Source organism: Carettochelys insculpta, chromosome 2 (genome assembly GCF_033958435.1).
Source record: "Carettochelys insculpta isolate YL-2023 chromosome 2, ASM3395843v1, whole genome shotgun sequence".
NCBI lineage: Eukaryota > Metazoa > Chordata > Testudines > Carettochelyidae > Carettochelys > Carettochelys insculpta.
Window position 1 is genome coordinate 218,197,367 of NC_134138.1, and position 26,415 is coordinate 218,223,781.

At 48.3% G+C, this 26,415-nt stretch overlaps 1 protein-coding gene across 6 annotated transcripts in view; it reads right to left on the reverse strand.

Moving 5' to 3' along the window:
- Positions 1 to 3,462: 3,462 nt before the first annotated feature.
- Positions 3,463 to 26,415, reverse strand: part of FAM221A (family with sequence similarity 221 member A) — a 44,792-nt gene continuing 21,839 nt past the window's right edge. For 5 of the 6 annotated variants that reach the window (XM_074984626.1, XM_074984622.1, XM_074984625.1 and 2 more), the window contains 4 exons: positions 20,126 to 20,332; positions 17,536 to 17,646; positions 16,071 to 16,159; positions 10,227 to 10,470 (listed from right to left, as the gene is read on the reverse strand). In XM_074984626.1, coding sequence (XP_074840727.1) covers positions 10,408 to 10,470; positions 16,071 to 16,159; positions 17,536 to 17,646; positions 20,126 to 20,332 — 470 coding nt within the window. In that variant the 3' untranslated portion in view covers positions 10,227 to 10,407. Of the gene's footprint in view, positions 3,544 to 10,226; positions 10,471 to 16,070; positions 16,160 to 17,535; positions 17,647 to 20,125; positions 20,333 to 26,415 lie in introns of those variants that run through there. The other variant, XM_074984624.1, reaches the window with a different exon arrangement.

The following is a 26,415-nucleotide window of genomic DNA, read 5'->3' on the forward strand; positions in this document are numbered from 1 at the left end:
CCTAGCTTGTCTCCCATTCACCCCTTTCCCTTCCTGCAAGCTGTCTAAGGGCATATCTATACTTAACGGAAGATAAACCCATTGGCGGCTAACCATCCAGGGTTTGATTTAGCACTAAATGGAACCATCAGCTGTCACTGTTGATCCCGGTACTCCTTGCAGTTGTGAGGAGTAAGGGAAGCTGATGGGAGAGTTTCTCCTGTTGACTTCCCACTGTGGCGACGGCGGCAAAAATCTATTAAAGTACGTCAACTCCAGCTATGCAATTCTCTTGTATCTTAAACCAATTTTTTCCCCTAGTGTAGACCTGGCCTAAGTCACAGTGACTATCCCTTCCTGTGGATGCAGGTGCTGGGATTGCAAGCTGCATGAGGACAGACCTGCCAATGGGCAGGGACAGGGACAAATGGGGCAGTTGCCCTGTGAGCTGGTGATTCCAAAGGGTCCGGTGCTGCTAGCTGCCACCACTGCTATTGCAGCAGCGGCCAGTGCCCCGGCCCTTTAAATCACTGGCAGACCGCCAGGCAGCGCTAAGGGCTGGTGGGGAGGCACAGCATGACACTGAGGGCTGGCTGCCCCTAGGCCCCCCTCTTCCACCCAAGGCCATGGTCCTTCTGGGAGTGCAGAGACAGGGTCCCCCCTATTTGCCCAGGGGCCAGATGAGTCTGTTGGATCCACTGCCTGGAGGGACCCAGTTATATTTTTTATAATGTATTTATTTCGTGATGTTTCAGGTTGTTGGGTTGCAGACTGCCTAAATAACTATCTCTTGCAGTTTTCTGCTGCATAAGGGTGAGTGAATGTTGCTTGCTGGGAAGAATAACATATGGCCACAAAAATCAGGTGTTGGAGAGGGAGCTATGGGCTCTTGGAAATTCAACTATTGGAAGTCACTCGTGTCGTGCACAAAGGTCTAGCAATTATGCAGAATTTAGAACTCTACTGAGATCCTACTAAACAATTTCTTTCAAGCAACCAGAATTATTTTTTCAGATAAGACATTCTAGGGACTCTAAACACACATAGAGCCCAATTCCACCAATAATTACATATGTACCATTTGTCTTTTGCAGTGCTTCCTGGGGGCAAGCTCATGGTCCCACGATGCACCCTTCTCCACCCCATCGTTCCATGAGTTTTCTAGTATGTTTCACATCTTTTTTCAACAGCCCCTATGAACCTTCAGCTTCCCATCTCTGTCAGGAAGTGTGGATCCTTTACTGTTCTCCAGTACTGTGATGAGTATTATGCATATATGCCTCTCTAAACCAGGACTCCCTGGTCCAACAACATTCATAGATCTGCTAGACCATGGATGCTCCTGGGCCAGAGAGCTCAATGGCTGGAACTCAAGGTGCAGGAGACCTGGCATCCCAGACCCCAGCAGACCTATGAGCCGGGGCCACAGCAGCCAAAGCAGGGGAGCCAGAGCAGGGCCTGTGGCAGCTGCTGCAGGTGAGCTGGACCTGGGACCATGACAGCCAAGCTGTAGCTGGGGCCATGACAGGGAAACCAGAGCAGGGGCCACAGCAGGCGCAGAGGAGTTGGGGCCATGGCATTTGCAGCAGGGGAGCTAGGACCATGGCAAGCACAGCAGGGGAGCCAGAGCTGCATCTGGGTCACCCAGCAGCCAGCTGATCTGCAGGCAGTCCCAGCGGGGACCAGAAGTGGAGTCGGTGTCAGGTTGGGGGCCAGTGGACCTCCCTGGTCTGGCAAATTCCCTCATTCGGGATTGGTCAAGTTCCAAGGATGCGGGACCAATGAGGTCCAACCTGTGTTACTTCATGAACTGCAACTCTGCTGATGATGACGACACCATGTTGTGTGCCATAAACAATATTCAAGCTTGCTTTTGGCATTCACAGAGCAGCTGCACACAGTGGACTGCCAGTTAGTGGGCTTGAGAAACAAGTACAAAGTGGTGGAATCACTTCATTATGAAAGTATGGGATGACATCCAGTGGCTACAGAAATTTGGCATGTGCAAAAGTACTGTCCTGGAACTGTGTGGAGTTCACCCCAGCCATCCAGGCAGGGACACCCACAAGGGCCAACAGACTTGCTGGGTCCCTTGGAAAGATGGGGGAACAGCTCCCAGAAGCGACAGTGCCTCAGGCAGAAGGGGTGGGGCTGACCCTCCACCCCAGCACCCCCCCAATCAGCTCAGAGAGCTGACTGGTGCCTGCTCCACAGCACTCCAACAGCAATTTAGAGGGGCCAGGTCTCCATATGTTGGGAAATAATATTCATTCGCTTTCCAAAAGTTTGATTTTATTCTATACCTGTGGAAACATATTGATGTATCAGTAGCCCGAACTTCACACTTACAGGGAAAAATACCTTTAAAGGGAAAGGAACATGAAATGCACAAGAACATTTGCCACTGAGGCTCTCAGAGCTGAAGCTATGTCCAGCTATCGTTCTGCAAATTGTTCCCATTACAGTTTGAGCATCTCACTGCTGCAGATCCACCCCTTGCATTTTGCACATTGCTGACAGCCAAAATCTTGCACAGCAGGAGGAGGCATTTAATGTCCCTGCACGCCTGCATGATAATGGCCATCAGTGGATTTTCCATCTCCAAAATTACTTTCCACTGACCAGTAGCAATCTGACATTTCATGTTTCCAAAGAGCGACTGCTACTCACTTCCTTACAATCAGCGCACCTCTCATTTTTGTGTTCCTGCACTGGTGAGCTGGGGAAAGCTCATCACACAGATCCAGGAACATAGCCTTATGCTCTAGAAGTTCTGCAGCTACCACTGCAGAACTTCTGCAGCGCAGCTAGTCATTGCTGCTTTCTCAAGCACAGAACCTGCACTCTGCAGTCTGCTGCAAGCCTATGAATACCATCAACAACTCAGAATTACATCTTCTTATGTTCCAGAGCAATTTGTTCTCCAAGATACCATCAGGTTCCATGCTGGGTCTGCTCTTCTTGGGGCACTGCAAATACGGCAGGATCACCTGTCACGAGTGTTGCAAGAACAAGACAATAGCACAGAGCAAGCTCCGTGCTCCTGTCAAATGGGAGACAGCAAGGAGGGCCAAGCATGTTTGTGGGACTTTTAAAAAAGCCACAAAAATGGATATATCCAATATCATGGGATGGAGACAGTTGAATGCTTGGAAGCTGACCCCCTGCTCCCAGTCATACCCATGCAACTCATTTCCTCCCCACCTCACATTGCCAAAGCTTCCCAGAAGTTAGTTCACTGGACTGTGGCAAGTTATGCACTGGGTTATCTACTCACAGTGTACTACATCGTGTATGGATACAAGCACTCCTATGAGTAGGTGCAGCACCACCACCACCGCAAGAAGCCAATATGCACGTGCACAAGCAATATAGTAGCTATGGTGACATTATGCCATGTAACTTGAATCAAAGTTTCTAATATAGACAGGGCCTTACCAAAAGGTCTTTTTCAGGTCTGTGAAATGTAGTCACTGTCACAGCTAAATAGGACGTGGAAGAGATTGTTTAGCATAAGTAGTTAACACATATCGTAGGAGACAACTCAAGATGAAGTTAACACCTCTGAAGCATAAGGAGAAAAAAAAAAGTGAGAGGAGGAGTTAGCATGTTGTAATAAGCAATAAATCCAGTGTTTTATTAAATCCACAATTTGTAGTGTCTACCAGAGATATGAATTTAAACTTCCAGGCTCATCTTTAGAAGGTGCACGTCCGCTTTTTGTTCTCTGACTGCAGGGGTGTTAAAAAGACACTTCACCCATATTTTCAGGTGCCCCAATTAGCTGCATATTTTGCATAAACCTCAGGACAGCCCTACTGAAACAAGAGTATATGTTGGCAGGGTCTTGCAGAAGCTTGAGGGTGAGGAAAATGCATTTGAATTTGATGTGGAAGATGTGAAACTAGTGAAGGGAGCAGCGTCTGTCTTTTCAGGAAATGCTAGAGCTCCAGTGTTAATACCACAACTTCAATGAGTAGAAAGGTAGGAACAAGATGAATTCTAAGTCCACATACAAAGAAGCAAATACTTAACAAAAGACTAAGGATGTGATGTGGTGTATAAAGAGAAGTTACTCACTTGTGTAGTAACGATGGTTCTTCGAGATGTGTCCCCATGGGTGCTCCACAGTAGGTGTCAGGCTCGCCCCGGTGCCGCAGATCGGAAACTTCTAGCAGTGTCCATCGGGTCGCGCATGCGCCGATGCGCGCCGCTCCTTCACGTGCTCTCGGTCATGTGCGTGACCCGGTCCCCACCAGTTCCTTGACCAACCACCCCAGATGCTCCTGAAAAACACCGGACAGAGATCCGAAGTGGGGAGGATGGGCGGGTAGTGGAGCACCCACGGGGACACATCTCGAAGAACCATCGTTACTAAACAAGTGAGTAACTTCTCTTTCTTCTTCGAGTGGTCCCCGTGGGTGCTACACAGTAGGTGATCCCAAGTAAGGAGGTGGGTAATCAATTCACGTGCAGCTTGCCCGTGAGAGGACTGCTGTCGACAGACGTGTATCCTCCTCAAACACCCGGTGCATGGCATAATGCTTGGTGAAGGTGTCGTAAGAGGACCAAGTCGACGCTCTGGAGATGTCTTTCAATGGGATTCCTTTGAAGAAGGCCGTCGACACCGCCATTGCTCTGGTGGAGTGAGCCTTCGGCGGAGCTAGCAGAGGGGTCTTATGGAGCTCGTAACACAGTCTTATGCAGGATACAATGTGATTCGAAATCCTCTGGGAAGATAGGCCTTCCCCTTTCAACCTGGGTGCGACAGACACCAGGAGTCTGTCCGTTTTCCGGAAGGACTTAGTTCTGTCTATGTAAAAAGGCCAACGCCCTCCTCATGTCTAGCAGGTGCAGCCGCACCTCTTTGCTGGAGCTGTGAGGCTTCGGGTAAAACGAGGGTAATACTATTGGTTCGTTAATGTGGAACTCCGAGGAAACTTTCAGAACGAAGGCTGGGTGTAATCGTAAGGTCATCGCTTCCTTTGAGAATACTGTGCAGGGTGGCATTGCCATTATTGCTGCGAGTTCGCTCACCCTGCGGGCTGACGTAATCGCGAGAAGGAAGGTCGTTTTCACGGTAAGTAGTCGGAGGGGTACCATGGCCAATGGTTCCAAAGGCAGTCCCGAGAGCGTGTGGAGTACCAAGTCCAGACTCCATGACGGCGGTAACGGCTTCCGAGGGGGGTACAGATTTGCCAACCCCTTGAGGAACCTTGTGATGACAGGATGGGCAAATATGGTTGGCCCTTCCTCTTTGTGTCGAAACACTGATATAGCTGCGAGATGGACCTTTAGCGAGGATAGGGAGAATCCGTCTCATTTCAGCTCCAGCAGGTAGTCTAGAATTACAGTTATAGGGACGTCCAGAGGAGCTAACTGCTTGGAAGAGCACCAGGAGGTAAATCGCGTCCACTTCTGCTCATAAGTCCTTCTGGTGAAGGTCCTTCGACTGCACTCCAAGACTTGTTTCACTCCCTCCAAACATGTGCTCTCTAAGGTGCTGAGCCATGGACTAGCCATGCCTGTAGCTGGAGCCCCTGAGGATGTGGGTGCACTATGGACCCCTGAGCCTGCGTGAGTAGGTCTGGCACTACCGGTAGGGGGAATGGTGGGCGGCATGACATGCACAGAAGCAGAGGAAACCATTGTTGTCAGTCCCAGGTTGGGACTATGAGTATCATACGTGCTCTCTCCCTTCTGGCTTTCTCTAGAACCTTGTAGATGAGTGTCGCGGGAGGGAACGCATAGAGTAGAGGGCCCTTCCATGATATGATGAAGGCGTCCCCCAAGGACCCCCGTCCTATGCCTGCTCTGGAGCAGTACTGAGGGTATTTCTTGTTGTGTTGGGTGGCAAACAATCGACTTGGGGAAACCCCCACTTGTGAAATACGTGTCGGAGTAGATCGGAGCGGATCTGCCACTCGTGCGTGAACGCAAAGCGTCTGCTTAGTTGGTCCGCCTTCACGTTGTGGACACCGGGTAAGTATGAGGCTTTCAGTGTTATCTTGTTGGCAATGCACCAGTTCCATAACCAGACTGCTTCTGCGCATAACGCTCAGGATCGGGCCCCTCCTTGTCGATTGATGTAAAACATGGTGGAGGTGTTATCGGTATTGATCCCGACGACTTTGCCGTGCAGGTATTTGCGAAAACATCTGCATGCATTGAACACTGCTCTGAGCTCTAGTATGTTTATGTGCAGTGTCTGTTCCACGGGAGACCATAGTCCTTGGGTTACTTTGCTGCCAATGTGCACTCCCCATCCTATGTGGGAGGCGTCTGTTGTAAGAGAAAACGCGATTTGTGGCTGGTGGAAGGGCACCCCTACTAGCAAGTTCTTGGGATCTGCCCACCATTCCAGCGATTTTCGCACCTCTGTGGTGGGCATTACTACCCTGTGGATGGTATGGACTATTGGTCTGTAAACGCTCGCCAACCAATGCTGCAGGCTTCGCATATGTAGCCTGGCATTCTGTACCACGAACATGGCAGCTGCCATGTGCCCCAACAGTTGCAGACATGTTAGGATTGGCACCGTGGGGCTGTACATCATAACTTGTACCAGGGATTTGATGGTGTGGAAACGGGCATCGGGTAGGTATACTCTTGATGTAATAGAGTCTATGCATGCCCCTATGAATTCTATATATTGCGTGGGCTTGGTCTTTGACTTTGTGAGGTTGATAACCAGGCCCAACGAGGTGAATGTGTTCGCGGTGATGTGTATCATGCGTAGGACCTCTGCTTTCGAGACCCCTTTTAGTAGGCAGTCGTCCAGATATGGAAAAATGAACACACCCTGCCTGTGTAGGTATGCTGATACTACCGCCAGGGTTTTGGTAAAAACTCTGGGCACCGAAGAGAGACCGAATGGAAGAACTCTGTATTGAAAATGCTCCTCGCCAACTTTGAAGTGGAGGAAAACATCTGTGTGCTGGGTGGATCATTATATGAAAATAAGCGTCCTGTAAGTCGAGGGCTGCAAACCAACCTCCATCATCCAGTGCCGTAATTATGGAAGTAATTGTAGTCATCCTGAAGTGCTGTTTGCGCAAATACCGGTTGAGGGCCCATAAGTCCAAAATTGGCCTCCAGCCTCCTGTTTTCTTCTCTTTTAAGAAATATCGTGAGTAGAAACCTTTCGCTTGGAATTGTTCTGGTACTCTCTCCACCGCCCCTATAAACATGAGATGATCTACCTCCTGTTTCAGCCTGGTCTCGTGAGAAAGGTTCGTGAGGGAGGACTGGGTGGGAGGTTTCAGTGGCGGGAGTGATTGGAAGGGGATCGTGTAACCTGTGGCTATGATTTCCAGTACCCATTTGTCTGTCGTGATGTTTTGCCATTGGGAATAAAATGGTTTGAGGCGGTGATGGGACATGTGTTGCGAGTGGCATTGGGAGATGGTCTTGATAGTGTAGTCCTCGACATACCCGTCAAACTTGCTGTCTTAGAGCTTGCCCCGAGGTTGCGCGACTTTGTTGGGGACGTCACCTGGGGGCCCTATACTGCTGCTGCTGTTGGTGGCGCCTGTGGTCGTAGCTTCATTGATATTGTGCACGCTGCGGTTGATAGGCGTAGTGCCTTTGCTGGGGGTAGAACTTTTTCCTCCTGTATGGGGAAGTATATATACCCAAGGTCCTAAGTGTGGCCCTCAAGTCCTTGCTGGAGTGTAGGACCGAGTCAGTTGATTCTGCAAATAACTTTTGCCTATCAAATGGAAGGTCCACGATTTTTGTTTGTAGATCTCGGGGAATGCCGGATGTCTGGAGCCAGGATTCCCTGTGCATTACCACTGCTGTGGCTGTTGAGCGTGCCGCTGTGTCCGCCACATCCAGGGCGATCTGAACTCCTGTTCATGAGGCTGCGTAGCCCTCCTGGACGATCGCCTTCAGCACTGGTTTCTTGTCCTCTGGGAGGAAGTCCATAAGAGGGGTCAGTCTAGAGTAATTGTTGACCTGTGGTTTGACAGGTGTGCCGCATAGTTTGCCATTCTTAGTAATAAGGTAGAGGAGGAGTAGACCTTTTTGCCAAACAGGTCTAATTTCCTCGCATCTTTGTCTGACCCTCCTGATTTATATTGGGGTGTCTAAACAGGAATTCCATTCCTTTGCTGGAACAAAGTATTTCTTATCCGCCTTTTTATTTGTAGGCGGGATGGAGGCCGGAATCTGCCATATGTTGGTGGCTGATTCCATAATGGCTTCGTCTAGCGGAATGGCAATTTTGGATGAAGCTGGGGGTCTCAGATTCTTCAGGAGTTTATGATGTTTCTCCTGCACCTCCGCTATTTGAATGTCCTGTGTGAGTGCTACTCTCTTGAACAGCTCCTGGAATTACTTAAGGTCATCTGGGAGGGGAGATGTCCCCAGGGACACCCACCTCATCTGGGGAGGATGAGGAGGCGCTGCTACGATATACCTCCTCTAACTCCTCTGATTCTTGAGTTTGCTGATATATCTGCTCTTTTGTGGATTGTGAAGGAAGGTCCCGGGACTCTGGACCAATGTCTGTCTGGGAAAGCTGCATTCCTCTCACACAGCGAGACTGTATGAGGGAATGTTGGCGGGGTGTGGGTGGGGATCTGCCCCTGGATCTGGACCCCCAATGCCAGTGTTCAGTATGATAAGGACGGCCATGACAAACACGGGCAAGGGCCCAGTGATGGAGATCTGGACCACGATCGGAATGTGTACATATGGTGTCTGGAAGAGCGTGATCTCCATGACGACGTTGATAACGGCGGAGATGATCTGTGATAGTATTCATAAGGGCCCATGCTGGAAAATGGTGAAGATTGTCTGAGCCCAGGAGATGGTGGCTGGAGGAACGGGGAGGGAGTTCTGAAGCAGGCCGTTGGAGTGGCTGCCAGGCACAGTGTGTGTATCTCGGGGTTGGGCGGGGGGAAGGCTAGATGATAACGGCAGCACAATGACGTCCAGAGCCGGACTGCAGTGCCGTTTGGCCTTTGCCTTCCCCTGCGGAGCCAGCGCCACCCCCTCCGGTGCTGGGGACCTCGGCGCCACTGTCGGTGCTGCGCTCAGTGCCGCTATGCGCGGTGCCACACAGGTAGCTTCCTCCAGCACCGTTTGGCCCCGTGCCGGGTGCCGCAAGGATCGGTGCCGCGTGAGTCGGCTCTGCCGATTCCAGCGCTTGCCGCATTGACGCCTGCGGCGCCCTCGGTGCCAACTGCTGAGCAGTCGGAGGCCCAGGCACAGTCCTATGTGCTGTTGTATCCCCGCTATGAGTAGCCAGGGGGTCAGGGCCCTGCGTTCCGCTCGTCCTGCTCGCTGGTGTTACCAGCAAGAATTGAGCTGGGGAGAGCTTCCTTTTCTTTTGCACAGAGGAGGTTAGGGAAAACCGCCTTCCTCATGTGCGACCCCGAGGGCCCCTCCTTCTGGGGCTTCTTCGGTAGTTCGGGTTGGAGGGCCTTATCAAATAAGATCATTTTTAGTCTCATTTCCGAGTAACGTGGGTCTCCCCAAGAATGCACTCGCTATGCCCGTCTGAGGCAGGCATGGTCTCGCGGCATGACTCACACTCCTTAAAGCCCTGCGAAGACATCTCTGCCGAGGCTTGTAAGTCTTTAAATGTTAATAGGGTACTTAGCGGCTAATGAAGTCTGTAGCCAGATAATGTTCACGGCCTTCAGGGGTAGCGGACCGCCTAAGGCAGCCGCCTCTGTCCGCTCTTCTCCCCTTGTTCCTCTTTTCTTCTTTTTCTTTTTTTTTTTTTTTTTTTTTAAATTGTATATAGCACAAAACGGTTTCAACAGTCATAAAACAACTAACAAGTAACAACTAATAACTATTAACAACAGTTTTTGGGTTTTTTTGTCTCAGGCATTGGAGCCGGAGCAAATTCCGTCTGCAGCCGCTGGCGGTTGAGAAGGAACTGTCGGGGACCGGGTCGTGCACGTGACCGAGAGCGCGCGAGGGAGCGGCACGCATCGGCGCATGAGCGACCCGATGGACACTGCTAGAAGTTTCCAATCTGCGGCGCCAAGGCGAGCCCAACACCTACTGTGGAGCACCCACAGGGACCACTTGAAGAAGAATGTATATTTTACTTGCTGTCCCAAGGCTCTCATTCAGCAAAACACTTAAGAATTTGTTAGCTGGATCAGAATCTTAGTGAAAAATTCTAGAAGTCTCTAAAAACCATAATGCTTTACTACACATGAATAAAAGGTGAGATCCATGCAGCAATGTTTGAGAGCTTAGATGATATGTCAAGCTACTTCGACAAAAAGTAAAACTTTTTATTTAAAATAGAACCATCAACTATTTCAAAATGAATTTCATCAGTACTTTAATACAGCAGTGTTAATACTGAGACAATAGGAAAAGTGTGTGTGAAATAAACACAATGAAAAACATAACAATAAACAATTCTCGATTACAAAATCTCTTTTGCTCCATTAATCTTCATGGCTTCTTTGATAGCAGTGGACCTTTAACTTTCAGTTTATCATCCTTCTCCCTTTTCAGCTGTAATAAAGAAAAACATAGCAATGGTCCAAGCACTAGCATGTCAACAAATCTAGGTACTTACCTGGTCCCCAGTAGCATAATACCTCACAAATATGAGGTATGAGTTTATTCTCAAATCAGTTAGATGAAGAGTGAATCTATAAACACCATTGCACAGGTGTGGAACACAGACCAAAAGGCTAACTAGTTTGCTCAAGGTCCCAAAGGAAGCCTAAGCAGCTCTCCAGAGTTTTTGGTGCTTTAACCACAAGTTGGGATTCTTCCTCCCAACGTATTTTCCCTTCACGAGTTTCCTATGGTATGATTTGATTTGCCAAAATGTTTATGTCTACCATTTTTACTGTGGATTTATATTAATAGCACTGCAATTTCAGTACAGTAACAACGCCTTCAATTATTTTCCATGTACATACTATGGTTTTGGAAGTCAGTAATTGGTCTTCAGCACTCACTGGAGTGCAATGTAGGTAGACCGTCATGTCCGACGATGACGTCTTGAGCTTGCACAGGCTCATCGGTTGTGGACTCATGTGGCTGAGGAGCCCAAGCTTTGAACGGCATGGGCATTCACAGTGAGGGCAAGGGAACTGTCCTGGTTCTGTTGGTGCGGCTGCTGCTGTTGCTTTCTTCTTCTCACGAGCATCAATGAGGCGTACGCATCGCTGCTTTTCAAAGCTGTCATATGCATGTCGTACAAGAGCACGTCAGCCCGTTCGGTCTTTTGCATGCTGCTCTAGTTGATCTGGTTTTAAACCAGCATGAACAATGTTGGCCTTCACGCAGTCTTTATATCTCTTGCGAGGCCTGCCTCGATTCCTTTTGCCCTGGGAGAGTTCACTGTAGACGAGTTGCTTAGGGATTCCTGACTCCTCCATTCATATGACGTGCCCTGTCCAGTGAAGCTGGGCTTTCAGAGCCATGGCTTTGATGCTTGTGGTTCCTGCTCTGTCCAGGACTTCCAGGTTCATAACTCTGTCCTGCCATCGAATGTGCAGTATTGACCTCAGGCTGTGTGTGTGGAAGTGCTCCAGCAGTTTTATAGGGTTTCTGTACAAGGTCCAGGTTTCACAGCCATACAGGAGACTGGTCAGGATTACAGCCTTGTACATTTTCAGTTTAGTGGACTGTCGGATAATGTGCTGATTCAACACTCGTGCTCTCAGACATCCTAGTGCCCGGCTGGCCTGGCAGATTCTGGCATTGATTTCTTTGTCAAGGGAGCCATCATTGGCTATCACACTACCAAGCTACTTGAACTCCTCTACTGTTTATAACTCTGTTCCTTCAATAAAGATTGAAGCAGGGAGAATAGCAGATCCTGGAGCAGGTTGAAACAGTATCTCAGCCTTTCGTAGGCTGAAGGTCAAACCAAAGAGGCGAGTGGCATCAGCAAACTTGTTGACGATGAGCTGGAGATCAGATTCCTTGTGTGCCATAAGTGCACAGTCGTCAGCAAAAAGGGCTTCAAGGATGAGCCTCTCAAGCGTCTTGGTTTTAGCATTCAGACGACGAAGGTCGAAAACTGACCCATCAAGTCTGTATTTTATGTAGACCCCATGGTTCAGGTCCCTAACTGCATGGCTGAGGACGCATGTGAAAAAGAGGTTGAATAACACTAGGGCCAGCACGCTCCCTGACTTCATACCATTGGATATCTCAAATGGATCTGAGGACTCACCATTTGAAAGAACAAAGCCAGTCATGTCATTGTGGAACAGGCATATGAGGTTAACGAATCTTCTTGGGCAGCCAAGTTTTGACAGGATAATCCACAGGGCTTCTCTGTTGATGGTGTCAAACGCCTTGATCAGGTCTATAAAGACAGCGTACAGACCCAAGTTCTGCTCTATGCACTTTTCCTGGACCTGACGAACAGCAAAGATCGTGTCAATGGTGCTGCGACCTGGGCAAAAACCACCCTGTGCCTCTGGTAGGTTCTCCTCTGAGATGCTGGTGATCAGACGGTTGAGGATGACTCGAGCCAAGATCTTCCCAGCAGTACAGAGAAGGGAGATGCCCCAGTAATTTCCACAGTCAGCTTTGTTGCCCTTGTTCTTGAAGAGCGAGATGATTGTGGCATCCTTAAAGTCTTTGGGCATGTCGTCTTCTTCCCAGATGCTGATCAAGATGTTGTGAAAGGCTTCAAGTGACACTGGTCCTGCCGCTTTGAAAATTTCAGCAGGGATACCATCCATCCCAGGGGCTTTGCCAGAGCTGGTCTGGCTGATTGCCTTTTTGACCTCATCCACTGTAGGGGGCAGGTCAAGACTGTCTATTGTGGGTTTCTGAGGGATCTGGTCTAGGGCCACAGAGTTGACAATGGAGGGTCTGTTGAGAAGGTTGCTGAAGTGCTCTCTCCACCTATTGTTGATGCTGTTCTTCTCCCTCAGAAGGGTCATGCCATCTGCAGACAGGAGAGGTGTAGTATTTGGCTTTGAAGGTCCATATGCAGCTTTGATAGCACTGAACAATATCTTGGAGTTCTTGGTGTCAGTGTAGCATTGGATTTCATCAGCCTTACTCTCCCACCACTCATCTTGCATTTTGTGAAGTGCCATTTGCGCCTGGCTCTGAAGGCGTTTGAAACAATCACATTTGGAGAATGAGGACTGATCGTTTTGCCATAGCAGAAATGTGTTCTGTTTTTCCTCTAAGATGGCCTCATCATTTTCATCAAACCAGTCTTGCTGAACTCTTTTTCAGTCCTACTACTGACTTGGCTGACTCCATCACCAGGGTTTTGAACTGGTCCCACTTCTGTGTTGGGTCTCCAGTCAGACGTCCATGGGACGTCAGCACTTCGTCAAGGCAGGCTGCAAATTTCTCACGATGACCAGTATGTTGCAGCTTCCCGATGTTGAAGGAGGGTCTGACAACCCTGAGGTTCTTGCGGTACAGTGGTGTGATGTGCAGCATAAGGACTGATCTGACGAGTCTAAGATCAGTCCAGCACTCAGCTCCCCGCATGGCCCTGGTGATCGTAACATCTCAAATGTTCCACCTACGACTGATGACATAGGCAATCAGGTGCCACTGTTTTGATCTCGGATGCATCCATGTGGTCTTGTATTTATTGGCTTGCCTGAAGAGAAGGTTGGTAATTGTCAGGTCATCTTCTGCACACAAGCTCAGCAGAAGGCAGCCATTGGCATTCACATTACCAACACCACGATGCCCCAGCACCCCTTTCCAGGTCCTACAGTCCTTGCCGACCCTGGCGTCGAAGTCACCCAACAGGAGGAGCTTGTTACTAGGAGGAGTTGCTTTCACAAGATGGTCAAGGTCCTCATAAACTTTCTTTTGCTTCGTCACTGCTAGTCAGTGTGGGGGCGTAAGGGCTGATGACTGTAACGTGGTGAGAGGTGTTAAGGGGGAAGCAGAGCTTGATCAGACGCTCACTGATGCAAGCTGGTAGGTCAGGAAGCTGGTGCAGAAGTGATGTCTTGATGGCAAGTCCCACTCCATAGATTCTGTCTTCATTTTCTGGCCTGCCTTTCCAGAAGAAGGCATCACCTCCTTTTGATTTGCAGGTGGATCCTTCCTCTGCCAGTCTGGTCTCACTCAGGGCGGCTATGGCAATGTTATAACATGCTAGTTCTTTTGCTATGAGGGCCATTCTTCTCTCAGGCCTCATAGCATTCTCCGTGTCCAAGAAGGTGAGAACATTTCATGCTGCAAATATCATCTTTCTTTTCATTATTTTTCGACTGCTGTGAGGGTAAAACTGCCAGCTGTGGCATGCTGGCCATTTTGGTTAGGACAAGCAATTTTTGGGACACCTTTTCTACTCCCCTCCCTCATTTTGAGGGTGAGCAGTGCTGTTCCTAAAGAGGCCTGCTCAGTCGCCTGGGATGCTGCTGAACTCCTCTGTCGTTCCGGGGTTAGAATCGAGCTACCAAAGTCCACAGGCCACCTATATGCAGGTTTGGAGCTACGATGTCCAGTGGTCACTTCCACCTGTCGCTTCTCCCCTCTGCCATCGCTGCAGGAATTTGAGGTAGACAGAAGTGTGAGAATGTGCAAAGAACCTGTGCGGGGAATGTTTGAAGTGGAAAAGCCATAGCACAGGGGCAGTTCCACTCTCTCAACCTCAGAAGCCTGGTTCCAGAAGTACGAAAAGTTGTCACGGCTGGGACTTCCTAGGCTGCAGTGGATGGCCATGCCGTCTTTGGTGCCTTGTCATGTCCTTCGCTCTCCACGGAGCATTGCAGAACCGCCTTCCTGGTTGTTGGATCTTGCTGTTGATCTCATCCGCCCAGTCCGCTGGGGCTGACTTTGCAGGCTGGGATAGGCAATTCCCTCTCTCACCGCAGGTTCCAGGCCTGCCAGCTACCCTCACCTGGTTTAGCCTGTCTGTCAAAGCTGTTTATCATGGTGTGGCCACTGCGTGCTACAGCTTCTTGGAGCCACAGGTGAGATCTGGGTGCCAGGTGGGGACCAAACGTGCACAAGCTGCCCCCAAGGAGACACAACAAGTCCCCACACCAGAGGTGCTACCCCTCCCTGGGCACCCTATACACCCCAGGTACATTAAACATTATGTACAGGTACACTGAACATTATAACATGAGGTATATAACAATTAAGCTTTATTAAAACTAGTTAAGTAAAATATTGCTTTATACCTGAACTGGTAGAATTCACATTGGCCACATCTACACAGGTGCTTAGCACAGCGCTGTGCTAATGAGGTTTCTAGAAACTGCAAATGGTTGCTCATTTGCAAACTCAAGCGGCTAATTAGCAGTACTGCAGTACAGAGGTCATGTGGATGTGCCTCTGCCAGCTAAACCCTAAGGGACTGATGACTGAGAGGGGTTTAGCCAGCAGAGGCATGTCCACATGGCCCCTGTACTGCCCGCACCCCCCCTGTACCGACAGCAAAATCTCACGCAGCTATGCTAATAAGCCACTTGAGTTGGAAATGGGCAACCATCTGCAGTCTCTAGAAACCTCATTAGCATAGCGCTGTGCTAAACACCCATGTAGATATGGCCTTCCAGCTAAGGTGGTGGAGTTAAGTAATACCGAGTTAAACCAGAATCTGAATGGCTATATATAATTTAACACATTAAAGGGGTATTAAGCAGTTTTGGGACGGAGAGTAGCATACCATGCTTTCCTGGGTATCAGAAGAAGGTTTGTGGGTTTGGTTTTGGGTTTTTTTGCACACAGTTTCTCCTAATTTTCCAAAACAACTACTGAGTTTTTGTTTCCAGGATTGTTTGATTTGGGCCTACACTATTACGTTACTATATTGTAACCAAGGTTCCCTGGAAAGTGTGCACTTCTGGAACAGCTCAGAAGAGATTCAAACACCAATAATGAGCAGAGCACTCACAGCTAAATTTTTGTTTCTACTAGTGGTGCATATTGGCACATGCCTGGGTGCACATAGAAAAATTTATTCCACAAAGGGATGAAACAGATTGGTTGTAACCCTCTTTTTAAAATGCTAATACATTTTTTGGGATCAGAATAGCAGTTAAAGTAATGTGCACCATTCTAGCTAAGTTCAATTAAGTTTACGCACATTGAATTGAGCCCCTTATTTTTAGGGACCGTGTTTGTATTAAAATCGAAAGTCAGTGATTTACCCGTTCTTGGTACTGTTTTTCAAAGTAAGCCATGTCATCTTCTTCAGAATGCCTTAAGTTAGAAACTTGCTTTGCTGCACTAGAACCACCTGAAATAAACCAAAACAAATATTTATTAAAAGTATTTATTTTATTCATTCCAGTCTACCATATACTTGAGAGTTTGTGCATCTGTCTGTGTGTCCATCCATCCCTCTGTGAGTCCATTTATTCAAGAACTCCTCCTAAACAGTAGAAACTAGGACCTTCAAATTTGGTATGCAGATTCCTCTCACCATAACTTAAAACAGGATCATGGTTTGGTTGTGCCAGGACAGTGGGATGTGTGTGGAATGTGATTGTTTCTCATCAAACAGGGGTCTAGTAACAAGGACAGTTATATTCCAGAAATAACACAGTGATGCAGCAAGTATAACACTGACAGCCCAGGAGAGCTGAAGCAGCCACTGGCTGGCCAGCACAACCCCCACCACCCAGGACAGCACTAGGAAGCAATGCTGCCAGCCAAGCAGCATATCCCCTGCCTCCCCAGGCTGGCCCTGGGAAGCAGTTGCTCCCAACCCCTGCCCTGAGGGCCCCCCACCACACCTCCCAACCTTCTCCCTTCACCCCCGTCCCCTTCCCTGAGCCCTCCATCCCTGTCTTGACCCTGTACCCTCCCAACATCTCAAAGCCCATGCCCTGATTCCTGCTTCTCCCTGCCCCTTGTCCCCCACCCCACCCCCACTAGACCCTGCCCTGAAGGGCCTGAGCAATGCCAGACAAATCCAGTGTTATATTTGGGAAAAAAAATTCAAATGAAAATTTCAGTTTGCCCAAGGGAGAAGTGTCCTATATTTAAAAGCAGTTCTTCCAGTCAAGTAAGCCCCATTGTTAACTGGATCTGGAATGAAAAGACTGGTAGTTTCTGGGAGAGGCCTCAAACGACCATCATCTTACTAGCCAAGGGACACAAAGTGGAGCAGAAATGACCTCACAGTTATTTCTATACTGGGAGAAAAGAATTGCCCAATATTATACTGAGTACAGTAAATGCATATGCAGTGTGTGGTCACAGACAACAATCTCTTACTAAGAAACAAAAATAGAGAGATGATACTCTGAAGGATATGTAATTCCATTATTAAGAAAGAAAGAGGTGCAGGAGGAAGGCATCAAAAGCAAGAAAATCTAGTTTCATATTAAACTAATGGCAGAAAAATTCTCTAATGCAACAATGAAAAACTCCTATTCTGAAAATTTAGATTACAGAAAAGTTTGTATATTATATGTAACTTGTATATTATATGCACCTCTTAGAGAAAGTAATCTTAAATACTCACATTTGTTTTGAAATCTAATGGATACCTTTAAGTGTTACTTAACTCATTAAAAAGTCAACATAATACCATGTACTCAATATAAAGGAACTCTTATATTACTAATACACCACAAGTATAAAAAAGGCATGGCCAGCTCATTTCACCTGTTAGTTGTGACTTGGCTTGTGGAGAACTGGACGGGTCTTGGAATGCTTTTAGAAATGGATGGTCCATGCTACTACTAGGTGACTCTAGAAATTCAGCAGGTGGTGTCCCTAATAGAAAGCATATTGGGAAAAAATTAGCTTTACCAGGAGCACTTGGAATCCTAAACGATGAAAACCAAACACACCTGCAAGTTAAAATAAATAATGCAACCCAGGAGCACAACATGAAGAAATTACACTTTGTGTATCATCCAGAACACTAAAAGAAAATAAGTGTGGTAAAAGAACTGAAGTATGGCTTGAAATGAAATGGCTGTGCGGTTCTCTTACTATTCCTGTGACTATACTATACAGTAACCACACCGCAGAAAGTTCTCGGAGATCAGACCAGGATTTTGAAATACAGTAAGGTCTCAGAGTACACAAGGGTTCCGTCCCACGCACCCTCATGTAAACCCGGATTTCATGCAAATTGGGGTCCGGCTTTTTCCCTGGCAGAACACATGTTCTGCAGCTGGGGAAGCAGCAGAAAGGTAAGTCCTGGGCTGGGGTGTTAGTTGGGGAGGGTTAAGCCTGGCGGTGGGCTAGGGCTGTGGGAGGCGGGTGAGGTGGGAGGCTAAGCCTGGGGTGGGTTAAGCTGCAGTGGGGTGAGGGTGGAGTTGAGTGCGGGTGGTGAGCTGGGCTGCAGGGGGGCAGGGAGTTGAGCTGGAACCAGAACCGTGCATGGGTGGTGAGCCGGCGGGGGTGGGTCACACTGGAGCCGCGCGGGGTGGGCAGGCAGCTTGTGAGCCGGCAGAGGGGTTGCGCCAGAGCCACGCAGGGTGATGGGGGCAGCTTGAACCAGAGCCGCTTGCAGGTCGTTTAAACTGGGCCTGGAGGTGGGGTCAGGGTCAGACGTGGGGTTGCCTACTCTGAGACTTTACTGTACAATTAAACACCAAGGCTGCATCTGCACTTGCATTCCTCTTTCGAAAGAGGCATGCAAATGAGGGAAATAAAAATGCAAATGAGGTATATGTTTACATATTGAGTGCCTCATTTGCATATTCTTTTGAAAAAAAGAAAAGCAGTGCAGATGCGGCTCTTTTGAAAGTAAATCCCATAAAAAAAGGAAAGACGGGTTCTTTCGAAGATGGGGTTTACTTTCGAAAGAGCCACTTCTTGTTTTCAAAGAAGAAAAGCAGTGCAAAATATGCAAATGAGGTGTCAGATATGTAAATCTGCACCTCATTTGCATTTTCAATTTCCCTCACTTGTATGCCTCTTTTGAGGGAGGAATGCAAGTGTAGACACAACCCAACAGTACTTAAAAAAAAATTTTAAAAAATGATTCCAATATCCATAACTATATTACATGAATGGTTTAATTTTTCCTTCATTTGAGCAGAATAAACTTTGTTATCTGTATCAATATGGATGTTATATGTGACATATCACTTTCATATTGGTGAACTTATCAAAATTTAAGTGATGCGGGGCAAGTGGTTCTGAGTGTGGGAAGGGACTCAGATCTGGGCAGAGGGTTGGGGTTGAGGAGTGTGAGGGCTCTGTCTCAGGGTGTGGCCTCTGGGTTGGGACCAGGGATGAGAGGCTCAGGACCAGAACAAAGGGGTTAGGGTGCAAGGGCTCTGACTGGGGACTTGGGCTCTGGTGGATGAGGCTGGAACAGAGGGTGAACTACAGGGGTGTGAGGGGAGCTTGGGGCCAGGTTGCAGCAGGGGGGCTGCCAGGCCAGGCCGCTCTGGCTGCAACAGGTGGTGGCTGGGGTGGGGGTGGTTCTGAGATACCAGGGCTATGGCAGGGGGTCTGGGCTGCCCCAGCTATGACAGATGGGGCATGGGCTGCCCCCACCACAGCAGTTGGGGGTCCAGGCTGCCCTGACCACTCCAACCATGGCAGTGGGATCTTCAGGGCTAGGCCACAGTGGGGGAGGTCTGGAGCCAGGCCACAGAGAAGGGGAGAGGGTGGGAGAGGCTGTTCCAGCTGCAGTATGTGAGCACTGGGGCAGGGCAATGTCTGCCTTTAGGCTGGGTCAGAGGCACGTGGTTCAGACTGTCCCTTCCCTGGCTACCAGGCTGGAGGCTAGGTTAGGGGTGGGCTGGCCCTCCTCCCCTGCTTGCATGGGTGCTTTGTGTGCCTGCACGATATTAATGTATATAGCGGCACAGCCATGCTGCTTACAGGAAAAGCATGAGAACTTACACTTATGGGTTAGACAATCAAGTGATACATGAGATCCCAGTATAACTCTGTGGCTAAGAATGCCAACTTGGTCTTTGAATATGTAAATGGGACTATCAAGTAGGACTTTTCAATGTCTTCTTAGAAGACATGTTCTCAGTCAACAAAAATATATTGGTCTGAATAAAGAAATTACTGCATGAAACTCTGTGCCTTCTTTTCTTCTGACAAGATGATCATAGTGATCTCTTCTGGCCTTTAATTCTTTGAAAAAATGAGTGATTTGGAGTCTCCTTTCTTTTGGAAAGTCCAACTTGTCCTGAAATTTATTATTTCAACAGATTTTCAAACATGAAAATTAAAAAGACAAAAGATCAAAATGATACCTTAAATCTCCTGAACTTACCTACTCCACTGTCATCAAGTCTCATATAGCCTTCTGCCAGTGAACTAAATCCAGTTAATCCTCCCATTGCAGCATAAGGAACATCTTGCCCCACAGGTTTTCCCTGGGCCAAGCGCTCTTGTTTAGTTTCCACAACTGTTTCATGAGCATATGTTGGCTGACCACACCCACAGGTAAAACAGCTGTGAAATCCTGAACATTTGGAACCTAAATTAAAAATAAAAGGTACTCAGAGTGAGCTAATGGTGTCTGTTCATTCTTTCTCACACACAGTAGAGTTTCTCTAAATTGTTGTTTTCTCAAGCACTGCTGATTTCCTTCAATTTTAAGTAGACACACACTTCCCATTGGAAGCTCTACAAGAAAAAGGAAGAACATGTGGTTAAATCATGGGAATCAGGTGATCTGAGTTCTAAACCATGAATGAGTCCTTGGCAAATCATGGGAATGATTGTGGACTGTGCTCCCACAAATTGTCAATTACAAGTTGGAGGCAGTTTCAGATAAAGTAATGAGCAAGATCCACTGCTGTAATGCTCCCCAAGATGGCAGCCACAGCTCTCTGATTTCTTAACCTTTCTAGTCAATTGGTTCTAGCTGTTCTGTATATTGGACACATAGTCACCCAGAAGCAGCACTGCACAGCCAAGAAGGATTAATGTAGGCAAAACAGGGTACAGGGTATCCAACTGATAAGTTGCAAGTCTGGCTGCTAGCAATCTGGGTTCACTTTCCAGGTCTGCCATGGACTCCCTGTGTGACCTGGGGAAATGCATTCACATGCATAGACTTTAAGGCCAATGGTGACCATTGTGATCATCTAATCTGATCTTCTTCAGACCACAGAACCTCACTCACTCACTCCTGTAATAGATCCATAACCTCTGGCTGAATAACTGAAGTCCTCAGTTCATAATTCAGAGAATCCATTATTTATTTGAGTTTAAAACGGTGAGTGGCCCATGCCTCATGCTGCAGAGGAAAGTGAAAACCCCCTTGGATATCTCCCAATCCTAAAATGGCAATCAGTTTGACTCTGAGTACATCGGCAAAACCCACCACACCTGAGAAAGAACTTTCTGTAGTAACTCAGAGCCTTCCCTATCCAGTGCCTCAACTTCAGTCATTGGGAATATCTGATACTTGCAGTTACTGATGGGTCATATGCCATTTTAGGCAATCTCATTGTACTATCTTCTGTGAAAACTTACTGAGTCTTGAAACCAGTAGGGTTTCTGTCCTACTGCTGCCTAGCAAAGGCTATTCCAAAATTTCACTCTTCCAGAAAACCTTCAGCTAATTGCAAATTTAAACCTATTATGGACAGCTTATAATCCTTTTGTTCTTGTTTCAACATTGGTGCTTCACTTAAATATCTCCAATCCTATCTGATATTTATTCCTCTGATGTATTTATAGAGATAAATCATACCTTCCTTCCGCCTTTGTTCAGTTAGGCTACAAGAGGAGTGGGAAACTTCTGCCCTACGTTCCGGATCTGGACCATGGCTTGGGATTCCCTGACATGGCATCCAGCCCATGGTGAGGTGGAGGGTGTGGAGCCCAAAGCCTCATGGGCTGGATCAGGCAAGCTGCAGTCCAAATCCATGCCACAAGCTCTGACGGGGTGGGGGTGGGGGGACGCAGCTGGAAAGGGTTCTGAGCTCTGCTACCAGTTGCTGCTATTCTTCCAGCTGGGAGAAAGGAGCAGGAGCGGCGGAGGCCTGAGAAGCCTACTCAGAGGCTTCCTACCACTGCAATGATTGGCCAGAATTCAGGCCAATCAGAACAATGAAGGGCAGTGCCTGGGAGAAGTGGGAGGTGTGGACCCACGTGCATTTGGGGGTGCCACAAAGGTAAATGAACCCCCATCACCCAGACCCCGCACCTCCTCCCATCCAGACCCCCCACTCCCACCCATTTCCTGCACCTTCCCTTCCAGACCTCTCATGCCCACTCTGATCCCCCTGCTCAGGCCCCACACTCCCCTCCTGCAGAGACTCTCCACCAGTACCTTGCTTCTGCTCCCTTCCAGACCCTCACCCACATGCTGCCCCCATCCCACTCCACCCCCTACACCCTCTCGAACCCAGACACCCACCCCCTCCTATGCCCCTCTCCCACTCAGATCCTCCACCCACAGCCTGCTCCTGCACTCCACTCCAGCCCAGCTCACCCACCCCCAGCACACTCCTGCATCCCCCCTGCTGCCTAGACCCCATGGCCCTGGCCCCCATTCAATCAGCGACCACATCACTGAGATTTTTTTTGTTTGGTTTTGCTTTTGCTTCTCATTTCTGTGGCCACCAAATGATTTGTCTAACGGTCAGTGGCCCCCCAACCTGAAAAAGTTTCCCCACCCCTCAGCTGAACAAGCTATACTCCTTGAATCTCTTCTCATAAGGCAGGTTTTCCATTCATCAGATCATTGTAATAATACTCCTCTGCACCTGATCCAGTTTGAATTAATCTTTCTTAAACACGGGTGGCCAGAACTGTACCAGTGTTCCCTGTAAGCTGGGCACTTGTGTGGCCATTCAAGAGAGATTCAGATACCACCTAGCCAATTACCAGAGCACTCACACTGGGAAGAGAGAAATATGGCCTATGGGCTGGACCCAGCCCACCACCATGCCCAGCAGGAGCCTTGGCAAGCTCACTGCCTTCTGTGCCCCCCACCATGCTGCTCCAAGCACCCAGCTGTGGGGGTCACTTGTGTCTCTGAGCCAGAGAAACTGCCTGGGCTCTGCCCGCAGTGCAGGCAGTGCACAAATTCCCTCCCACCCCCACTGCCCAGAGGGACACAGCACACAGAGAGCACATGGCCCCCCACAGCCAGTCACTATGAGGGTGTGCAGGGGCGCAGAAGGCAGCAAGACTGCAGCTATGTCTATACTAGATGATAAAGTCGATTTCAAGGCAGTTAGATCTATTTTACAATGTTACTGTCTTCACTGTAAATACAATTAGGTCAATTTTAGGGAGTGCTAAGATCGATATAACACTGTCGAAAGTGACTCGGCGTAGCATCAAGTTCAAATTTAAAGTTCAAATTAAGGCTAGTGTGGAAACACCATATCAACTTTATTAGCCTCCAGAGGTGTCCCATATATATCCCATGGTTGTCTCCTCTGGTCACTTCCATCTCTGCTGATCTCTCTCCAGGTGTGCCGTAAGTCGGTAACAGGAACCCCACAAATTTGAATTCATCACCAGTAAGCCCAGGAAATATAAAGGGTGCCCAGAAGCCTGAATTTCTTTCTAGAATCACATCGGCAGCCATCACATCAGTAGCCATCTCTTGCCATCATGATTACTCAGGTTTGTGATCTTACTTTTCAGGGTTGCAAGAGAGCTCCAGCATGGACCCATAACGAGATCGTGGATCTCCTTGCTATTTGGGGAGAGGAGTCACTGGCATATAGACTTCGAGTATCCAAGTGAAATGTGGACATTTATGAAAACATTTTGCATAAGATGATCAACTGAGGTTACTCTGGGAATGCTCAGCAATGCCGGGTGAAGGTGAAAGAACTCTGGCAGGCTTATCATAAAGTACAGGAAGCCAACAGGTGATCGGGGTCATCTCCAAAGATGCGCCAATATTATGAACAGCTGGGAGGAACCCAACCACATTGCCCATTCTTAATACGGACTCTTCAGGAAGCCCTTTTCCAGAGCCTGGGGTGGGCCAAGAGGAGCTGAGCCTAGAGTGAGCAGGAGCGAGAGCACAATGGAGAGGAGGACAGGGGCAACCAGCAGCGGCCCAAGGAAGCTGTTCCTGACAGCCCAGAGCTCTTTACTCTCAACCTCGAGCCAGTCCCCTCTACAGTAATCCCTGAAACACTGGAGCCCAGCTGGTCTGGTGAGTGTTTTTTCTAGAGTGCTATAAGTGGGTTGTGGCTGGGCTTAGCTATAGGTTTTCTATGGATCTGTGCCCCTCAGAACAGCGTGTTAATATTTCTGGGGATGGACTGTTTATTCTTCTTAGAGATCTCCAGGAAGGCCTCATCCAGGTACTCTTGCATTTTTCCCACAAGGCTTTTGGGCAGGCCTGACTTATTGCAGCTTCCACAGAAGCACACCTTGCCATGCCAAGCAACCAGATAGTGTTCTGGTATCATGGTGCCACTTAGCATTTTGGCAAATTTTCCAGGCTTGAGCTCACACAGGATGAGCACCTCTTCTTTTTCACTATCTCATTCTTAGGAGGGTGATGTCTTCTTTAGCAACCTAAAGAAGCATGGGAATTTGGATTAGACTTCTTTGCAATGATCCCTCACCTTTTACATTTCCCTATATCGCATTGCCACACCATGTGGCTGGTGGCTGCTTCACTTTCCCCCTCTGTGCAGCCGGCAGGCTCTCCTAGACTTCTCCTCTCGCACCACACTGCTGGTTGATCGGGAGCCACCAAGAAACATTTTCCCCCCTGCCATGCAGCTGGTAAACTTTCCCCATACCTTTCTTTGCACTTTACATGGATCCTTCCCCACCCAGCCAGACATGTGGCTGAAATGAAACCCTTTCCCCTTGCCTTGCAGCTTCCAGGCTCTGCAGACCCTGCTACCAGACACTAGCATATCCAGCATGGGTGGGTTTTCTTTGCAGAAGACTGCTCTGGGGACAACTAAGAAAACTTTTTCCCCTGCTCCCGGACATTGTCCGGCTCTCTCTGCTTTAAACATCCTCTCATCCCACACCCTGCCTCTGGTAAAGCAGCCAGTAGCTTACCATTTGCACAATGAATTAGTCTGGATAAATGATGGCTTGTGCAATGCAGAGTTTGATTCCTTGTCATCCTTAAGAAGCCAAAGTGGCCTTGCAAAAAGAAAGTTTCACTGATTGTAAAGCCAGAGACCCATTCATTCTATGGGTAAGCACTTTGTGTGAATTGTATCTCAATTTTGACCTTCACTTTCCAGCAGGCATCTTCAGCATGGGAGACAGAACAAGGAAGCGCAAAAGGTCCAAGCAGGACCTTATTCTGCTGCAGCTGGAACCGGCCAAAACAGCATCCATTGTCAGCCAGAGGGCCACAGCACAGTGGTGGCAGAGTGTCCTGCAGTTCAGGAGAGACCAATTGGTGCACCTGAGAGAGGACACGGTACAGCTCCTCATGGCTGTAAGAGACCAAACCAAGGTCCTCTGCTCCATGTTGGAGCTGCAGAGGAACTCCATACACAGCATTCAGTGTGTGGGCTCCACTCCCTGGACTCCAGGTCACCCACCCCTGCTTGTCACGGTCCCCAAACACAGGGAGGGAGGACAAGGACAGTGTGCCGCTCCAACCCCAAGACCCACTGCAAAAAGATATTCCACCTCCCTTGACACCCTTTCTTTTCTCTGCCACTTAACCCTCTTCCCACCAAATAAAAGTATTCTTTTTATGAAAACCACAACGTGATTTATTGGTTCACATATGTCGTGGGGTGCACAAATCATTGTGGGAAATCCATCAGAGGGACCCAGGCAGAGGTGGAGGGGGATGACAGCACAGCTGCCCACCGCTATACAAAAGTCCACAGAGGACTCTCAGCAGAGGGACCAGGGGTGGGCAGAGCTGATAGCAGAGCTACCCACCACTACACAAAGGTTCACATGCCAGGAAGTTACCATAATGGCCTGTGCAATAACTTGAAGTATTCAAGGATCCCCACTTGCACTAGCACTATGCTGTGATCTCCTGTTCATTTTCATGTGGTTAGCAGGTACTCTGAATTCTGGGAGAGTGCTTTGCACTCTGGAATAGTAACATCAAACACCCACAACTATGGCAATTTTTTTTCCCCACAGCCCACTGATACAAAAACCCCAGAATACAATAGGGCTAAGGCACTGTGGGATAGTTACCCACAACGCACTGCTCATGCAGTCAAACTTGAACAAGGCAATGGAGATGTGGTAAGTCAACATGGAGAAACGGTAAGTCAACTTTCCAAAACATTTGTGGACAATTAACTTCAAGAGTTTGCTGCGGAGCATGAGATGGTGATCTGCAACAAGATATTCTAACAAAAGGACTGTAGGAAGTGGAAATGGTGACCAAATGATGGGAAGGCCAAGAACATGATATATATGATTCTGATAAGAAGAAGATGGGTAACATCAGTACCTCAGTGCTGAATTTTCCAAGGAGCAGGTACAGACTCGGACCACAGTCTAGTGATTGCAAACTTCAAGATAAAACTCAAGAGAAAGTGTAAGACACAGTTTAAGAAGAGAAGAGACATGGCGAGGCTAGGAGAGGAAGAAACACAGAATGTGTACAGAGTGGTGCTCGAAGAGACG